Source organism: Heliangelus exortis, chromosome 5 (genome assembly GCF_036169615.1).
Source record: "Heliangelus exortis chromosome 5, bHelExo1.hap1, whole genome shotgun sequence".
Classification (NCBI taxonomy): domain Eukaryota; kingdom Metazoa; phylum Chordata; class Aves; order Apodiformes; family Trochilidae; genus Heliangelus; species Heliangelus exortis.
This window is the reverse complement of record NC_092426.1, coordinates 2837440-2855861: the sequence shown is the minus strand read 5'-3', so window position 1 is coordinate 2855861 and position 18422 is coordinate 2837440. Positions and strand designations below refer to the sequence as shown.

Below are 18422 nucleotides of genomic sequence, written 5' to 3'. Positions count from 1 at the left end.
CTCCCATCATGGTCAGAAACTCCTGGGAGAAACAGCACAGGTGCCCTGATGCCTGGTGAGGAGAAATGGAGTCAAAAAGGGTTTGGGATCTTTGTGGGGGGGAGAGCATGGGCACGTGAGGAGGATGTGGCAGAGAGGGTGAGCACAGCCCTCTGCTCCCTGCTCTGTCAGGAGAGAAGAGGTGTGGGAGAAAGTTGGGGTTTGGTACAAGAACTACAAAGCTGCTCTGCTTACAGCCCCTCCTCAGTTACAGAATCCAAGAATTCCAGACTGGTTTGGGTTGGGAGGGACCTTAAAGGTCAACCAGGGGAACAGGGTGGCAATGGGAGAAGCCACCCCATTGCCACCAGGCTTTCAAAGAGGGGTTAAAGCCACAATGAAATGCCCAGCAAGACACCCAACCTGCTGATAACTGTGGTCAGAAGGCAGCCCAAGCCTTAACTCCATGTCCTGATGATTTGGATAATCCAGAGGGAATCATAGAATCATAGAATTGGCTGGGTTGGAAGGGACCTCAGAGCTCATCAAGTCCAACCCTTGATCCACTCCCACTGCAGTTCCCAGCCCATGGCACTGAGTGCCACATCCAGGCTCTTTTGAAATATCTCCAGGGATGGAGAATCCACCCCTTCCCTGGGCAGCCCATTCCAATGGCTGATCACCCTCTCCAGAAAGAAATTCTTTCTCATGTCCAACCTAAACCTCCCCTGGCACAACTTGAGACCTCTTGTGCCCTCTTGTCTTGCTGAGAGTTGCCTGGGAAAAGAGCCCAACCCCCCCCTGGCTCCAACCTCCTTTCAGGGAGTTGGAGAGAGTGATGAGGTCTCCCCTGAGCCTCCTCTAATGCTCACCAAAACCACACAAGGCAAGGATGCCATAGCCCAGACTGGTTTGGGTTGGGAGAGACCTTAAAGCTCCTCCATTGCCACCCCCTGCCATGGTCAGGGACACCTCCCACCAGCCCAGGTTGCTCCAAGCCCCATCCAACCTGGGCTGAGACACTGCCAGGGATGGGGCAGCCACAGCTTCTCTGGGAAACCTGGCACAGGGGCTCAGCACCCTCAAATTAAGGAATTTCCTCCCCATCTCCAACCTCAATCTCCCCTTTCTCTCCAAGTTTTAACCCATTTCCCTTGTCCTCTCCCTACCCCCCCGTGTCCAAAGCCCTCCCCCAGCTTTCTTGCAGCCCCTTCAGATATTGGGAGGTTGCTCTGAGCTCACCTGGGAGCCTCCTCTTCTCCAGGCTGAACAACCCCAATCCCTCAGCCTGGCTTCCCAGGGAGCTGCTCCAGCACTCCCAGCATTTCAGTGGCTCTGCTCTGGAAGAAGAAACTCCCTTTTTTGTGTGTGTTTTGTTTTGGTTTTTGTTTTTAAATTTTATTTTAATTATTTTTTTTTTTTAATTTCAACATAGTAGTGCTTGGTTACAGTTTAGTGAAGAACAAACAGGTACATTCATTGGCCACAGCTTCCTGTTGCAGCCAGCTGCTGCCTGACTGCACAGCCAAAACACTCTTATACCATACCAAAAAAAACCCCAAAAAAACCCCAAAAAACAAAACAAACAAAACCAAACCCAACAACAAAATAAAAGTTTAATGAAAGGCAACTATGCATTAAAAAAGTCATTGTACTTCTCAGCTATAAATTACTTCAGTAAAACACGGGAGTGACCCCGGGAGGGGGTGGGGGGGGGAGCAGCCAAGGTTTGAAATGAACTTTCAGGCAAACCAATAAAACCCCAAACTTTTTGCCAGTCACTCAGGAGTACAGCAGCACCCAGACCCCCTGCCCCCCTCTGCCACCCTCATGCCAGGAAGCTCGTGTTGGTGGTGTGTGCTTCAGTGCAATGTGAACAATGAGCCTGTAGCCCTTGGATTTTTTTATTATTTTTCTTTTTTTTTTTTAAAGTTTCTTCATGTTTTTTTTTGTTTGTTTGCTTGCTTGTTTTTTGTTTTTTTGGTTTGTTTTTTTTTTTTTTTTTTTTTGCACTACACTCCTTTCCCTCCCAAGAAAAACTTAAAGTGCTCCCAGTGCTTTGGAATTTGAAGCAGGAACAAGGGGCCACCAGCGTCGCTTCCCCTCTTTGGTGACTGATGGGAGGAGAAAGAAGGGAAACCACCAATTCCAGGTCCTTCCTTAGCTTTGCCAGAAGCCAAGCAGTGACTGAGATGGAGCAACCTGTAGTCTGCAGCCCAGCTGAGGCCAGGAGACCAGGAGACAGGTCCCCAGTGTCACCTGAAGTGGCCAGGAGAGCCCCAGCAGCCAGGGTGGAGCAAGAGGGATGTGCTGAAGGTGCCACCTTGGAGCTTTCTCAAAAAAAAAAAACCCCAGGGGTTGCTCCTGGGTTTTCTTCCAGAAGTGAAGCAGGTGAGCAGGGAAAGGCCCCCCAGAGTGAGAGGGTGACAAAGTGACAGCTCAGTAGAGGTGGGGTGTGTGAGAGCACGGAGCTCCAGGCCTGGTGAGCACACAGCATTTGGGGTTTCTCTGTCCCCTGGTCCCTCAGCACCACAGCCCCGTGTCCCACCCCCCTCCTCCCTGCACGGGGAAGTCCCTGACCCCAGCTGGGTCCCTCAGTGTCAGATGTTTGACCAGCAGAGCAGCATGAGGTGGGTCAGAACCAGTTCTAACCAAAGGTCCCTTTCTGGCCCAGTGCCTCTGTCCAAGCCCATTCCCACAGCTGCTTTCCTCCTGCCCACCTCAGGTTCAAGGAGGAACCAGGAGTAACACCAAACCTCCTCACCACGAGCCCAGGGGAGCTACAGGGCAGCCCAACCATGGCTATTTTGGTTAAAAAGAGAGAGAAACCTCCTCCCAGCACACTCCAACCCTGTGTAAACCACCAAGCTCTGCTGCCACAGCTCCTGCAGCACTGGGAGGACTCCAGCAAAGCTCAGCAAGGAGCCCAGTGCCCAGCTTGTCCCCTCCAGCCACCTCCCAGGCCCCAGCAGGGACCCCAGCAGCACACTCACTCCAGGTTAAAATTCTGCTAAATGCAATTTAATACTGAGGGGGGGAAAGGGGAGCCCTGCCACGGGCAAAGAGGAGGAGGAAGGAGCAGGATTGCTTCCCCCACCCCCTGGTTAAAGCAGCCCCAGTTCTACCTGTGCTGTGGCCCAGCTCCAGCTTCCCCAGGAGGCAGCAGCACATCAAGTCTTGCCCTCTCACCCTGCCAGCCCCTTTCCTTGGCCATCAGCTGCTGGGTTGCTCACAGCATGGGGATCTTCACACCACCAGGAGCACTTCATCTCCCCCTGACAGGATCTGCTTTGAGCCCAGAGCCCCAGGTGGGACAGTTCAGCAGTGGGGTGGGTGACACCAGGACCAGAGCAGGGTCAGAGCAAGACCAGGCTCAGCCCCCAGACCTCAGCCCCAGCAGGTGGGACCATGGCACAGAACACTCTGACATTCCCTGCCTGGAACAGGCTCAGATGATGACAACAGCTTCACACTCCCAAGTGAGTCAGGATGCAGAGTACTTCATGGAACACGTCTTTTGCAGGAAGACAGTGCTTCTCCCAGCTATGGATGTGCAATTAAAAGAGTAACTAGAACAGTCTCAGACCAAGCACAGCCTGAGCAAGAGTCGTTCCTTCCAAGTGTGCAGATAAAAGTGCAAAATATGCATTTTTGATGTTTCTTTTCTAGTGAGGAAGCTCTGGTGCATTTAGCTGCCAACATCTTGAAGACCAGACCAAGAAAAAAAAAAAAAAAAGCTTCCAGAGAAGTTCAGCTTCACTTTGCTACATGGTACCTCTTAAAAAGTCACAAAAGTTCTCTTCTTTAGTGCCTGCAGCCACAGGCTCAGTCCTGCTCCCAGCTGCGGCAGGTAGTGGAATGTTTGTGTCGATGAGTTTAGATGCTTGAAGGGAAGAAGGGGGGAGAAAAAAAAAAAAAGAAAACCAGGGTTACAATCCTATACATGAAGAATGCCACTTCTGGGAAGAAAGGGGACCTCTTGAGCCTCTTCAGTTCTGTGGCACAGGGTATGAGCTGTGGTGATTATTCATCTCCGAGCCGCCTGCGGCAAAGAGCAAGGGAGCGCTGTCGGGGACCGTCCCGCTGAGGTGGGGACCCACCATGGAGCTGTCGTTCCCAGCCAGGGACCCATAGCAGCCAGAGCACTGAGGGGTGGCCAAGCTGGGAGGAGAGACAGAAAAACCAGACATGGAGTCTTCAGAGAGGAGGAATCTGGCTGCAGTTTCAAGCCTCCAGTGCTAAGGGAAGAGTCAGCTCCCGGCGCTTGCTCGGGGTATCCAAGCAGCACTTGTATGGCATGCACAGCATCCCCAAGGAATCTGGCTGGGAGGAAAGGGGGGCCAGGAGGGGAGCACCAGGTCCTACAACACTGGGCAAGAGCAGCCAGAACCTCTGAAGCCCTCACTGTACCCCTAGACACGTGGAGGTCAGAGCCCTGAGCAGCAAGTGAAGGACAGGGCTCTTCTTTAGGTTTTTTGGGGGGTACCTGACCCTTCTCTCCCACACCAAGTGTTCCTGGAGAGCTCTGTCCCAGAGGAGCTTTGTCCCAACTGGTTTCCCAGAGACCCTGTTCCTTCCAGGACTTCACCACCACTTTATCACTTTCATAGAATCAAGGGTTGGGTTTAAGGGACCTTAAAGATCATAGAGCTCCAGGTTTCTTGCACGGGCAGATACACCTCCCACTGCACCAGGCTGCCCCCACTTTCCAGGGGAGAAATTCCTCTGGAAGTCATTTAAGAGCCCTCTGCCCCCCTCCTCAAGCTGAGCAAGGACTCAAGAGGTCTCACCCAGGAGGGCTGATCTTGCTAATCTGGAGCTGCTGCATATTTCACCCAGTGTGATAACCACTTCTGATCATTTCTAATAAAAAAAAAAACTTCTTGCGAGCTGCAGAAGGGAACAAACCCAACCTGAGTCAGGAGGCTCCCCTTTGCCCAAGCTGCCTCTTAGATCCAAAAAAATTTTTTTTTATTTTGATGAGCAGAAGCCAAGAGCTCTGTTCCTCCCAGAGAGGGCAGTGACATGGGCAGCCTTGCCCCACAGGGTGCTTACCCTCCTTCTCTGGCCCCAAGCCGTGACAAATCATCGTCACTGTCGTAGCGCCTCGGATTGTCAAAGAAGTAGGCCCTGGAGCTGTAGCTGTGACTGTTCACCATCCCTGCTGGGGTCTGCCAAAGAGAAAGGAGTTAGGACACAAAATGAGCTGTATCTGACACCCTTCCTAAAGAGGACTCTGGAGCTCCTCCCCCTCCCCAGGGTAACCCAAGCGGGAGCGTCTGGCTGGGACCTACCAAGTTCTGGCTCAGTCTCTGAGCCCTGAAGAAGAGCACCACGAAAGTGGTTGGCACCAGCTCCCAGAGGAAGAGGACAACTCCAAACACCACGTACTCCTCACTGCTGACTTCCACGTGCACCTGGGGACAGAAGTTGGAGGTCTCTGGATGAGCCAGAGCTGCATCAGCAGAGCTGCACAGCTCCCAGGCACAGAGCTGGGAATGCAGAGAAACCCCGAGCAAGGGAGGAGGCTGTAAAGCTGAACAGTGACCCTTACTCAGCTGCTACTACAGGTTGTAGTCATCCTGCCCTTTGGGATGAAGACTACAGGTTGTAGTCATCCTGCCCTTTGGGATGAAGGCTTCTCTGCAGTTTTCTCCTAGCAGGGTACTTCTAGCTCCCTCCCCACACCACCAACTCCCCCTGGCATGCAGCCACACCTTAGTAAGCATTGCTTTTCTGATAAAATTGACTTGTTTCTCCTCAAAAGAGGAGCCAGGAGGCTAATGCTGAGCAGCACAAGAGGGAATCCCACCTGAAGTAGCCACCAGGTGGAGGAAGAAGCAGCCACCAGATGGAGGAAGATTTCTTTGCTCTGGGGGACAGAGCAAGCAGGGCTTCTGAAGGCAAGAGCCACCTGGTCTGGGGATTCAGGAACACAAAACACCCCCAGACAGCCCCTTTCCCCTACACATGGCCTGACAGGAGGGTTGAGTAACTCCCTCCCACTTTACTAGCTCTGGGTTGAGGGTGACAGACACACTCACCTTGTCTGAAAGGTTGTCCCAGCCATAGTTAAAAGGCCCAGGAACACTGTCTGGAGATATGGCCACAGCAACCAGGTTATAGCAAGCCCTTGAGGAATACAGAAGAGCCACTACAGATCCCACCAGAATAGCCTGGCAGACAGATGTTCCCTGGAACAGGAAGGAAAAAAAAAAAAAAAAAAAAAAAAAAGAGTTTTCATGCAGACCCTCCCTAAAGAGCTGGGATTACCCCCCAGCCTTAAATGCAAGGCAAGAATGACCCAGAACATTGGTTTGTTGTTGCTAAAATGTTCAGAGCTGGGTTGGAGCTCTGCTGTGTGCTGAGCTGACTGCTCAGCTATAAGCCAGGGCTGCTGAGGAGCAGGGAAAAGTCAAGGGCCAGGAGTGTCCTTCTCAGGACTGTATCAATCAGTTTCAAAGTGGTGATCCAGAGATGCCATCCCACCCCTTGCTGTTCTATGGTAACCTCAGGAACTTCAACCAACAGCCAGGAGGAATCATAGAATTGGCTGGGTTGGAAGGGACCTCAGAGCTCATCAAGTCCAACCCTTGATCCACTCCCACTGCAGTTCCCAGCCCATGGCACTGAGTGCCACATCCAGGCTCTTTTGAAATATCTCCAGGGATGGAGAATCCACCCCTTCCCTGGGCAGCCCATTCCAATGGCTGAGCACCCTCTCCAGAAAGAAATTCTTTCTCATGTCCAACCTAAACCTCCCCTGGCACAACTTGAGACCTCTTGTGCCCTCTTGTCTTGCTGAGAGTTGCCTGGGAAAAGAGCCCAACCCCCCCCTGGCTCCAACCTCCTTTCAGGGAGTTGGAGAGAGTGATGAGGTCTCCCCTGAGCCTCCTCTTCTCCAGCCTCAACACCCCCAGCTCCCTCAGCCCTTCCTCACAGGACTTGTGCTGGATCCCTTCACAGCCTCCTTGCTCTTCTCTGGACCTGCTCCAGCACCTCAATCTCCTTCCTGAGCTGAGGGGCCCAGAACTGGACACAGGACTCAAGCTGTGGCCTCCCCAGGGCTGAGCACAGGAACAGCAGCTTGGTGCTTCTGCAGCCTGATGGGGCACTGCAGGGAGGTGCTCAGCCAGCTCATCCCCTCTGCACCAGAGGTTGGGCACCCCTGGCACTGAACACAACATCTGTCTAGGGAAGGAGCCCAAATATTTGGGGAGAGCAACTCTGAGAAGAGCCAGAAAGCTCCAGCACCTGAATCCCAGTGCTGCTGGGGGACAATCCCAGGCTTTGGGGTGAGCAGAGCAGCATGCAGAGGGCTGGCTGAGTGGGGGGATCTGTGCCTCCTGCTACCCATCCACAGCTTTTTCCAGTGTTCCAGACCCTCTTCTGTCAGAGCAGGAGCTGCACAAGGGTTCTGAAGGTCCCCGTTTCCTGCCCTGGAAGCCAACGGAGAGGAAGCTCCCTGGAGATCTGCAAGTGTCTCCATTTCTTTGGTAAATACACCCAGGAAGCCTTTTGATGGCTACTGGTAGCCACCACCATCTCCCCAGCTGCCCTGCCTTTTGCTTTTTTTTCTTTAGGCAGACAATCTGCTCAGGAAGCTCCTCTCACTGACCTGCTCCACATCCAGCCTCAGGTTTCCTCACTTTACAGCACTCACAGGAATCAGCACGTTGGGAGTGTCAGGATGCAAAGTGCTGCTGAGAGCTGAGTCCCTGGGACACCCCCACAGCACAGAGAATGATGGAATGTCAGGTGGGAAGGGCCCCCAAGGCCCATCTGCTCCAACCCTTCTCAGATTCTTGTTTCTCTGAGATGTCTCAGCACCCCCTGGAGCTGAGACTTCAACCTTTCCAGAGTGGGGGAATCCCCCCCTTCCCCTGGGAGACCATTCCAAGCTCTGACTGTCCTCATGGGGAAACATTTTCCTCTGGTGTCCAATGGGAATCTGCCCAGGAGCAACTTGTGCCCATTGCCCCTTGTCTTGTCCATAGGACTCCTTGTCCATAGGGAGTCTCCAGCTGCTCTGGACCCCCCTTGAAGTCCTGGATCATGGGCAGGAGTTTTCTCAGACTCAGTTTTCTCAGGAGGTTCTCCAGTCCTCTGATCACCCTCCTGGCTCTTCTCTGGACCCTCTCCAGCCTGTCCAGATCCTTTTTGTGCAGCAGGGAGCAAAGCAGGCAGCCTGCTCTGGCTGGTGAAGCAAAGCTCCAGCAGACAGGAACCCCAGGACAGGCTCTGGCAGCAGCTCAGTGACAGAGTCTCCTTCTCAAGTGTCAAATGTCTCCAACCTTCCTTCCTACCTGCAGTGGAGGCAGCAGCCTCACAGCCCCTGGATTGCTCCCACTCAGCAGGCTCACAGCTGGAATTCAGGAGGCAGGACAAGAATCTGTCCATCCACACCCTCTTCCTGCAGCTCCTCCACAGCACCCAGGCAGGGGGTGCCTCCAGGGAGACATCTGAACACGAGAGACCTTTACTGCAGGCTGAGTGTTCAACCTGAGCAGAGGCTGCTCCAGAGCACATCCTGCAAGAGCAAGGCCCCACGGGCAGCCTCAGGCAGCTAACTAGAGGATTACTCTGTTTGTAAACTACTACTGGGTGAACTTGGGAAGTTAATTAGTGTCCAGAGCCAGTCAGAGCTGGGTACCTGGCCCATGGGAGCAGACATTTGAGCAGATTCTTGGCTCAGCTGTGGCTCCTCTGTCTCACTTCAGATCCTCTGGCTGCAGCCTCAGGGCACAGTTGTCACAGGGGCCACCCGTGGGCCACACATCCTGGATTCTGGGCAACCCACTGATGCTCCCCACTGCTTAGGAGACCCAGAGTTCTAGGGCAGAAAGGTCTCAGCTTCAACCCTGACAGCTCTGGCAGTTGCTCTCTCTCTAAAAGAAGGGATGGGGACCACAGTCACATCAAGGGGTGATGCAGAGGGGCTGCTGAGGAGCAGGGAGGGTTGTCTGGCTCCAGAATGTCACTGCAGCAAAGTGGCTGCTGCAAAGGGTTTTGTCACTTTCTTCAGCCTCTTCCTGAAGTGAAGCAGAGGCACCAAACAGCCCCCAAGAGCTCTGGGCAGCCTCTCACCTGAGCCAGGCATGGCAGTGATTTAAACAGAAGGAGCAGAGCCAGGCAGCTGCCTTCCCTGAGCCCAACTCTGCTCAGCTGTTCCAGTCCTTCCTAGAGGTGTTTCTAGGCCCATCAAATGACTGCTGTCTGTCCCTCTGACCAGGCCAGGGACCCCCCTGGAGTCCCTGCTTTTGCTAAGGGTGAAATGGCTTCCCAGAAGAAGAGGAGGCAGCTGAAGTGCACAATTAATTGCAGCCTACTGCCACTCTGAGATGAGACTGCTGGTGGCTCATCCACTTTCCTACCTGTCTGAGCAGAGCTGGGTATGTTCAGACCTTCACTTGTCTCTCTGCCTTGGGGCAGCACCTCCAGCAACTTCTCCCTTTCTGAGTTTCTCATCTCAAGCAGGAGAAGTGAGCACTGTCCCCAGCAAGCAGGCAGCTACAGCTGTCACAGAACTGTCATGCATCTGGCAGAGGTAACACTACCCTGCAGGCTTCACTGAGTGACCACAGGCTACAGAAACTGGGGCTGCTGCTCTTGGAGAAGCCTCCCCTCCAGTCACACCCTCACTGATACTTCTAAATGTGAAAAAAACCAAGCAGCACTTAAGTGTTCTGCTGGGCCAGCAGAGCTGCAGACAGTGTGTGCCCCAAACCATGCAGGGCACCTCATTCCTACCCCAGATCCTATCCCAGATCCTGGACTTCCTTCCTAGGGGGAGAAGTCCAGGAGCTGCCACCTAGAGGGAGAAGTCCAAGAGCTCCACTGGAAGGAGTTTTGGAGCAAGAGTGGCTCAGGTGGCAGCACAAGCACACAGAGGCCCAGCTGAGGATCCAGCTGAGGATTGTGCAGTCCCAGGATGGCTGGGAAGGTTTTTACCTACCTTAGACTCGAGGTAGACATTTGCTGAAGACATCTTTCCCAGCTTGAACATGCAGCAAGCCAGAGAGATGGCACAGAGGATGAAGAGGCTGTCGTTGAGCAGGGCACGGGCAAGGACTGTCCACCTCAGCTGGGTCTCTGGGACCTCCCCGTGGATTAACATTGCACAGGTTAAGTTGACAACCAAGAAGAGGAGGCTGGTGAGGATGGAGCCCAAATACAACAGGACCCTGGAGAGATTGGAGGGGGAAAAAAGATGGGAGTTGGAGTCAAGAAATTACTGAGCTCATTCTGCACCACTCTCCAAGTGCCTTCCCAAGAATTCCCAGTGCTCTGCTTGCTGTGGGACCAGGCAGTGTCAGTGGTTGTATTGACAGCTCAAGTCCACAGAGCATTAGTTTGAGCTGCTCTCCTAATGCATGAGTGGTGTGAGTAGTCAGGAGCTACAAGCCTCATCTTCTGACAGTCAGGTTCTTATCTTGCAGATTTTAAGTGTTGCTCCAGCTCTGCATTCACTTCAGTCAATAAGCTCTGAGTCATCACAACCACTGCAACTTCTCTAGTGAAAGCCACCAGAGCTTGCACTTCCCATTCTGGGATTCCCTGAGAATTCCTTGGAAGCACCTGCACAAACACAGGTCCCACCTATTGCTCCAGCCTCATCCTGCAAAGCTTCTCTGGGCTGGGACAGTTTAGAATGACCTCAAGACTTCATCTGCTTTGCTAGCAGAGGGACCCTGGGGACATTTCTGGGGACATGCAGCATCTGCTTGAGGTTCCCTGGGGCTCCTGGAGCTCCCCAGGCACAGCACTGAGCCTTGCTCAGAACACAGCCAGGAATGTTGGTAACTCAGTCCACTCTTTGGGGTCTGAAGTTCCCAGCAGAGCAGCAGGAGCTGTCTCTGAGCCCCTCTTGAAGGTTCAGAAAGTCTCACTTACTTGTACTTGTTGAATTCAGCTGCACATTTCACTTTGAATATCACCTAAGGGAAAGATTTGCACAGGTTACTGAACATGACCTAAAGTTTAAACCCCATAAAGATACAACAGGGTAGTCAGCACCCAACTGGACACCTTGAAAAAACTCTAAATTATCTATTAGCACCCAGCCTGGTGCTGGACCCACTCAGAGGAAAAACTGGCACTCTTTTCCTGCAAGAACCAAGCCCAAATGTAGGTATCCCACAGGCAGAAACATATTTAATAACCCGTGGGTGACAAAGGCTTCAAGAAAAAGCAGGGAATTCAGCCAAGAGCATTCAGAAATACATCTGCTTTACCCAGTGTTCCATGCTGCACATTTTAGGACCTCAATCATGCTTGGTTTCCCTGGTGGAGAAGGGCTCTTCAGCTGCTGTGCTTTAGGAAGACAAAAAGCTGATGTAGAACAGTTCTCTGGTATGAGATTGGGGACCTGTAAGCTGCAACAAGCTTGTGAAGCTCACAGCTCCTCCACCCTTCAGTTGTGTGTAGAGCAGAAACACCTAAATATTAACTCTGAGATGGTTAGAAAGCCCTCCAGAGGTGAAAGATCCTGGTACAGACCCACCAGGAAAGATCCCAGAGCTGAGGTGACATTCAGTCTCAGAGAAAGCTTCTGTCCTGACTGGAAAATCTGAAGGAATTGGGAAGCAGCAGAGTCACCCAGCCAGATCCTGGGGACACCAACTGGTACCTGAGCACAGGACCAGGTGTGGGATCACTGCACGGGTGTGGAGGAGGTTGAGTTTCACTCTTTCTGCACAAAGTCCTCCCTGTCAGCTCCCAGACTGTGGCTGCAGTGAAGGATGAACTCATCTCTTCCAAGGCAACCTTAGTCAGCTTTTTTTTTCCTGATGGGATTTCATCACAGAATGGTTGAGGTTGGAAAGGACCTTAAAGAGCATCATTTCCCAGCTCCTGCCTTCCAGTCAGCACTGACACTCCAAAGCTTCAGAAATCAGCTCCTGCCAACAGGATTTCCAGAGACCTTTCAGGATTTGAGGATTTTCTGATCCATTATAGTAGTTTTAAGCACTTGAGAGCCCTCCTATGGGGCACTGGACAGCTTCAGCAACCCTGTTACAGAAGCCAGTGGCACCAGCTGGCTCCTCACCCTCCTTCTGAGGGAGGATGAACTCAAGAAGCAGTTGGTGGGAAGACAGTTCTGGAGCAGAGGGAGGAATCCAGCCCCATGGCTGAGGGACACAATGTTATAAGCAGCCTCCAAAACCCTCTGACCTCTTGTCCTAGCCTAGTCCAGCCCAGAGAAGCACATAATCCACTCAGAGCCCCACAGCTGATCTGAGTTAGAGGAAACCTGGACCTTAGAAGGACCAGGAGGTGACTTCAAAACTGAAAAAAAAAAAAAAAAAATCCCCAAATCCCCCTCTGTCCTTCATTTGCCTGGAGGCTACAGACATTCAGGCACTTTGGGAGTATAAAACCAGACACTGAGGACACCCAGCTGGGAAAGCTCTTGGTTCAGCACCCACTTGTCCAGCTGGTCACCCAGGGAGAGAGCAGCCCCTCAGCCCAGCAGGGACGTGGGACTTGCCCCTGGCTGGCAGAAAGGAGAGAGAAGGTAACAGCAGCTCTGGGAAAGAGGCTCCCAAGACCTTGCCCTCCAGCCCTGGGGCCTAAGGCACACCAAGTGTCTCAGGGTTAAGAGTGCAACAGCAACCTGAGACTTGCACTTGGATTGTTGCCACTAAAAGCAGAGAGGGAGCCCACAGCACCAGCCTCACACTTTGATTCTCCTCCAGCTATTTAAGTCCTGGAATCTTCAGGAAAAAGCAGAGGCATTGCTCACTTTACAGGGATGTTTGTTATGAAGACACAGCTCACCTGGAGGTTGCTTTTTTTTTTTTTTTCTCTTCAGGAAGGAGCTGGGTCTGTGGGTGACACCAGCAGTGTTCTTACCCTTGAGACAGTCCTGCAAGGCTCTGCTGCTTTCAAAGCCCCAGGACAGCTGATGGGGAGGGTTCTGCTCTGAAGATGCAAGGGCAGAGAGCTCCGAGGTAATCCTCTTCTTCAAAAAAAGAGGAAATACAGCCCCCTGCCCTCAAACAGGTCCATTATGCCAAGTTGCTAGTGGCAACCCTTGCCAACTGAACAGTTGCTCCAGCTCCTAGCTGTGAGCCCCACACCACTGCCTGCTGGAAACAAGAAGGTCTCTGCTAGCCCAGAGCAGCAGGACTGAGAACATTCACTCCAGCCTTTTATAGCACTCAGGCAATCTCAGTTGTCTTACTGGAGCCAGGAGTCCTCTGACCACATCAGCTCCAGAGGCCAAGAAGAGCTCCAGACCTCAAAGTGATGCTGGAGGCTTTTATTTTTGTGATGATAAAAATTCATAATAATTTTTCAGAAGAATTATTATCTTGCTCACATCACTGAGCCCAGAAAGTCAACTTGCTGTGGGCATGTTTTTAAAGCACTGTGAGACATTCTGCCTTAGAAGGTGTCCTGGAGGTGTGAGAGCTGCTGAGAGGAGATAAGTGACAGGCCCTGAATCCCACAGATGGCTCTAAGGACCACACTCAGGACCTCAGCCCTACCCCTGAGCCTCAGACAGCACCTTCCAGCTTGGTTTTGGTAGAAGAGCCATTCCCACCAGATCTGAAAGATCCAGGAGAGCCAGCAAATTGTCACTGTCTGTGTGACAAAATCAAAGCCCCACCAAGCAGTCAGGAGTTGGGGCTTTCAACACAGAAGCCATAGCCATATTTCCTTGCCATGAAACCAGCCCTCCCCAGACAGATCCCTTCTCTCATCACAGTCATTCATTCAGCAGTGAGCACTGGAGCAGAGGACAGACAAGACTATTTTGGGACAGCACCCCAGAACAAGTGTTCAAGCCCTCACCCATCCCTCAAAGGAAAAAAAAAAAAAAAGAGTGGAAGTCTCTGTGAGGAGGATCTCTCACCATCTCCACTGACACCCAGGATCATCCTGTGCCATCACAAACACAGGGTGCAACTTGTGTGTCCCCTGATTTCCTAGAATAGCTGGTTGCCTGCACAGCCACCTGTTCACTCAGGAACCACGGGGTCCCTGGGAATCAGCAGCTCCAGGATGGAGCAGGTTGGAGTAGAAGTGACCCCTCACCAGCTGTCCCTCTGAGGCACAAGCCTGGCATCTGCAAAACAAGGGAAGTGTCTCCAAAATGAGGCAAGAAGCAACGAAGGGATTGGTTTTTGGTTTGTTTGGGTTTTTTTTTTTTATCTTGTAGTTTTCCCATCAGGTAGGGAGAGGACAGCAAAGAGAAGCAGCTCCCAGGCTGGATGCTCTATCCATGCCTGCTCTATCCTGCTCCAGTGCAATTAAAGCAGCAAGGGATGACAGAGGCTGATGTCATCTAATCAGCTGGAGCACTCCAGAGAAACCCAGACAGGTGAAGGGTTCTGGCCACACCAGTTTGGCAGAGCAGAACCTCCCCACTGCAGCTCAAAGCCTTCATCACAGAGCTGCTGATTCCCAACTGAGACCAGGATGCCAAGTGCTCCAGATCTTTGGAAGGCTCAAGATGGAGGTTGCTGGGGCTCCATTTCCATGGCCTGGGTCCTCCTGAGCATGACCTGGGGGCAAGCAGGAACTGGCAAAGGTAGCATTTTCCCTCTTGGGAAAGGTAACATTGCTCAAGAAGTTGCCCAGCTGGCAGCAGAGGAGCTATTCCAAAAATCAAGGCAGAGCAGCACCCTAGGGTGGACATCTGAGCAGGGGCTCTGCCAGCCTGAGGCAAGATTCCAAGTGGATCTGAGGAATCCTTGACCTGATGGGCTGTGAACTCCAGATTTCCTGGAAAAGAACTCATCCTGTTACAAGCTGAAAGAGATGCTCCCAAGCATCACATCACACCACACCTCTTGGGGTTCCAGGTGGAAATAAGGCAGTGACAAAAAAAAAAAAAAAAAAAAAAGAAAGAAGACTGTCACCACCAAATAAGCATCCACCAGACTTTTTGTCAGGCTTCTGTGTCCCCTCAGGGATCTGAGGGGCTGGGAAGGGATGGGAAGAGGATGGACTCTCCCCACAAAAAGAAGGAACACCAGGCAATTGCAGGAGTGTGAATATCAGCCCCAGAACAGCCTGGAGTACAAAATAACACTTTGCTCTCCATGGGTATTTGGTGTTTCCTGGAGTTCTTCCCCCCACCCAGCACCATCTCCTCCTCAGCTTGTACAAAGCCTGGGGAGCTCTGTGAATCAAGCAGGATCAGCTCAAATAACACAGCACAGGCCACTGCTTTCTTCCACTGCTAAGGCAGAAGCCATTTCTCCAGCCTCCCCACAAAGGAGGCACTGTGTACAAAGACAATCAGCCAGGCCCTCAGCACAGATTCAGCCTGGTTTTGTCTGAGGACATCTCAGCCCCCAGTGCTGCCCCCCCAGGAGCACCAGAAGCCCAATCCTCTTCCAGGGGCTGCAACCCAGTGGCACTTCAGAACTGGGCCCTCCACAACAGGTTCTGGTAAACACACCAGTTACCTCCACACCTTCCACTCACAGGAGCTTCTCCCCTTCCTCCAGGGAGTGACAATTTTTGTTTCATTCCATCCTAAGCCCTCCCAGCACAATTCCTCCTGTGCTCCAAGAGAAGCCCCACAGCCAAGCCAGGCATGTCTCAGCTCCCAGCACATGGCACCCTTCTGTCAAGAGGTTGGGCTAATTTTATCAGCCTGTTCCTCAAGAAGAGGAGGCCAAATATCACTGCTCAGCATCATCTATTTTGTTGAAATGGAAGCCAGGAAAGCACCAAAGGCTTTCAGTCCACCTAGCTGCACTTTTTCTCCAACACCTACAAACACCATGGTGTGCTGGACACTCTTTCTGCTGGTGACAGCCAAGTGTCAGAGCCCTTCTGTACCCAAGCACTCAGACACATTTTAACAAGTCATTTCAGCCTTCCCCACTCTAGATTCTGAGCTTTAATTTCCTCAGACAGGATTTCCCTTGGCTCTAGGTCTTCAAGGAGAAAGAAATGGGGTATATTCAGAGCCCACTGAAAAAACAGATTGTGGGAGGAAGGGAAGCCTGAGAACATATTTGAATTTGCTGTTCTTCAAGAGAGCTTTTTAATGAGCTTGCAAAGAGGCCAATCTGCTGTCAGGTCCAGCGATTTGGAGGAAAACAGGGATCCAGCCACCCTGTAACAGGAAAACATGAGATCCCATCCTCAGCTTGCTTTTCAAGTGACACAAACACCTCCTGGTTGGAGCAACGGGTAGGTCAGGCTCCCTTTAACCAGACAAGATGGATTATGCACACTCTGCACCATTTGTTATTTTGCTGCCACTCGCTCAGCAGCGTATCCAACGCCGACAGCTTTTTTACCCCAGCTTCCAGGTGTTTATGTCAAATGGGGAGGGAGGGGAATAAAAAAAAAAAATTAAAAAACCCCCAAACCAGCTGAAGAACCCAACTGCTCCGAGTCTCCCATTATCATGTGAATGTTGATGTCCTCAGGAAAATGAAATCATAACTCCCCTGGGTGACACATGGGAGCGATGGAGCGATTTCGCTGCGTGTTAGCGATTCCTTTGTGAGGCTGCAAACAGCTGAGAGAGCTGCAGAGCAAAGAATCTGAACAACAACAACAACAAAGCTGGAAGGAAAGTACTGCCTGTTTATGAAACAAGTCACCAAACTGGAAGGCAGGCAAGCAAAGGGCTCTCTGCTCATGAGAAACTGGAGCAGAAACAAAATATTCAAGAGGAGAGGAGGAAGGGGAGGGGAGAGCCGAGGCTCTAAAAAAGATGAAGACAAGTGAAAGGGCTTGGAGAAAGGAGGGTGAGAAGAAAGATAAAAAACACAAAATAAAGTGTTGGCTAACCCCAGAAAGGAAGAATAGAGCTCAGGCACAATAACAAACAGCTCTGCACTGTCCCAGCAGCAATCATTGTCCTAAGAGGGGTTCCACATCTCCAGCCCCCGGCTGTTGCCTTGCGGAGGGGCAAGGGGATTTCAGGGGTTGCCGGGGTTTTTTTTATGGGGTTTGTTTTTTTTTTAGGGGGAGGGGGTGTCTGACACCAAGCTGCAGAAGAGAAAACAAGGAGCCCAGTTCCACAGCAGGGCTGAGAGATGGAGAGAAGGAGGGAGCGCAGCAACAATAGCAGAAGAGGCTCTAGCTGGTGACGTAATGGTTGGCATCACTCCAGGCCAGAGCAGCCCCTGCTGCTGCCACTTTCTGCTCCCCTTTAGAAAAGGGGAATCAATTAAAAATAAAACAAAACACACAAAAAAAACCACCCCAACCCCAACAGTCCGTGTCCTCCCCGAGAGACACCCTCCCTCCCCCCCGCCGCATCCCCCATGGCACTGTCACCCCTCGTGGGGTTACGAAGGGGACAGCCCCACCCGGGGAGCATCTCTGCACCCCCCAACCCCAAATTCAGGGCATGTTTTCCATCACTCTGGGGTCTGCATTCAGGGCACACCCCCCAGCCCGATGGCAGGAGGATTCAGGACACACTTTTAGCTCGCACACACACACCCCCATCCCTCCCCACCCCCAAGCCTGGGATTCAGGACATCATCTCGCTGCCACTTCCCCCCCCCCTCTTCCTCAAAGCTCATCCCCAAATCTGCGTTCAGGGGACACCCCTGCCTCTCCCCAACCTTCCCTAAAACCCACACCGAGGACAAAACCCTCTCAGCATCTTCTCCCAGGTCAGGGCAGACTTCCCAAAGCTTCGGGGAAGCTCCAAGTTTGGGAATGGAGGGGAGAGGGGGGGGGGGGGGGGAGGAAGAGAAAAAGGGGGTGGTTAAAGAAGAAGCTTTAGCTCCAGCATCCCCTCTCAAAGGAAAGAGAAACAAGAAGACGAAAAAACACCCAACTTACCTCAGCGAAATAGAGATTGAGGAGGCAGAGGCTGGAGAAGAGCAGGCAGCCGGGCAGGCAGTAGAGGAGCCAGTGGGCAAAGGGCTGCTGGAGGCGGAGGGCCTGCAGGGAGTTCTGCAGGTAGAAGGAGAAGAGGGTGGTCCTGAGGGCTGCCCAGAGCAGGCAGAGGAAGAGACAGAGCGTGTGGTAGCTCAGCCGCCTCTCCCGGTAGTAGAGGAGCAGCCAGAGCTGCAGGTAGGCGAAAAGGAAGAGGGCGGCGTAGAGCGCCGTGTGGAGCACGGTCAGACCCAGCTCCACGGCGTAAGGGACGGCGGCAGCGGTAGCAGCGGCAGCAGCAGCCCCCTGCACCAGGGCCGCCCCCTCAGCGAGGGCCGCCGGCGGGCTCATGGGGCAAAGCGGGAGGCAACGGGGCCGCCGACGCTCGCCGTGCCCGCCCCTCCCCTCAGCCCCGGCTGGACACCCCCATGCAACAAAGAGGAGACCCCCGCCTCCTCCCTTCTTCTCCTCCCTTCTTCTTCTCCCTCCTCCTCCTCCTCCTCCTCCTCCTCCTCCTCCTCCTCCTCCTCCTCCTCCTCCTCCTCCTCCTCCTCCTCTCGCCCGCCCGCCCGCCCGGCTGCGCCGCCCGCCCGCCCGCCGCCAAACAACTCTCTGCCGGGGACAATCAGCTG

At 52.8% G+C, this 18422-nt stretch overlaps 1 protein-coding gene across 1 annotated transcript; it reads right to left on the bottom strand.

Moving 5' to 3' along the window:
• Positions 1–1992: 1992 nt before the first annotated feature.
• Positions 1993–18260, bottom strand: GPR137C (G protein-coupled receptor 137C). Its single transcript, XM_071745172.1, has 7 exons — positions 17755–18260; positions 10873–10916; positions 9935–10163; positions 6024–6173; positions 5274–5396; positions 5035–5150; positions 1993–4140 (listed from the first exon to the last, which is right to left on the bottom strand). Exons 1-7 carry the CDS (start codon positions 18139–18141, stop codon positions 3969–3971), a joined length of 1221 nt encoding a protein of 406 aa, XP_071601273.1. The 5' UTR covers positions 18142–18260; the 3' UTR covers positions 1993–3968.
• Positions 18261–18422: the final 162 nt, after the last annotated feature.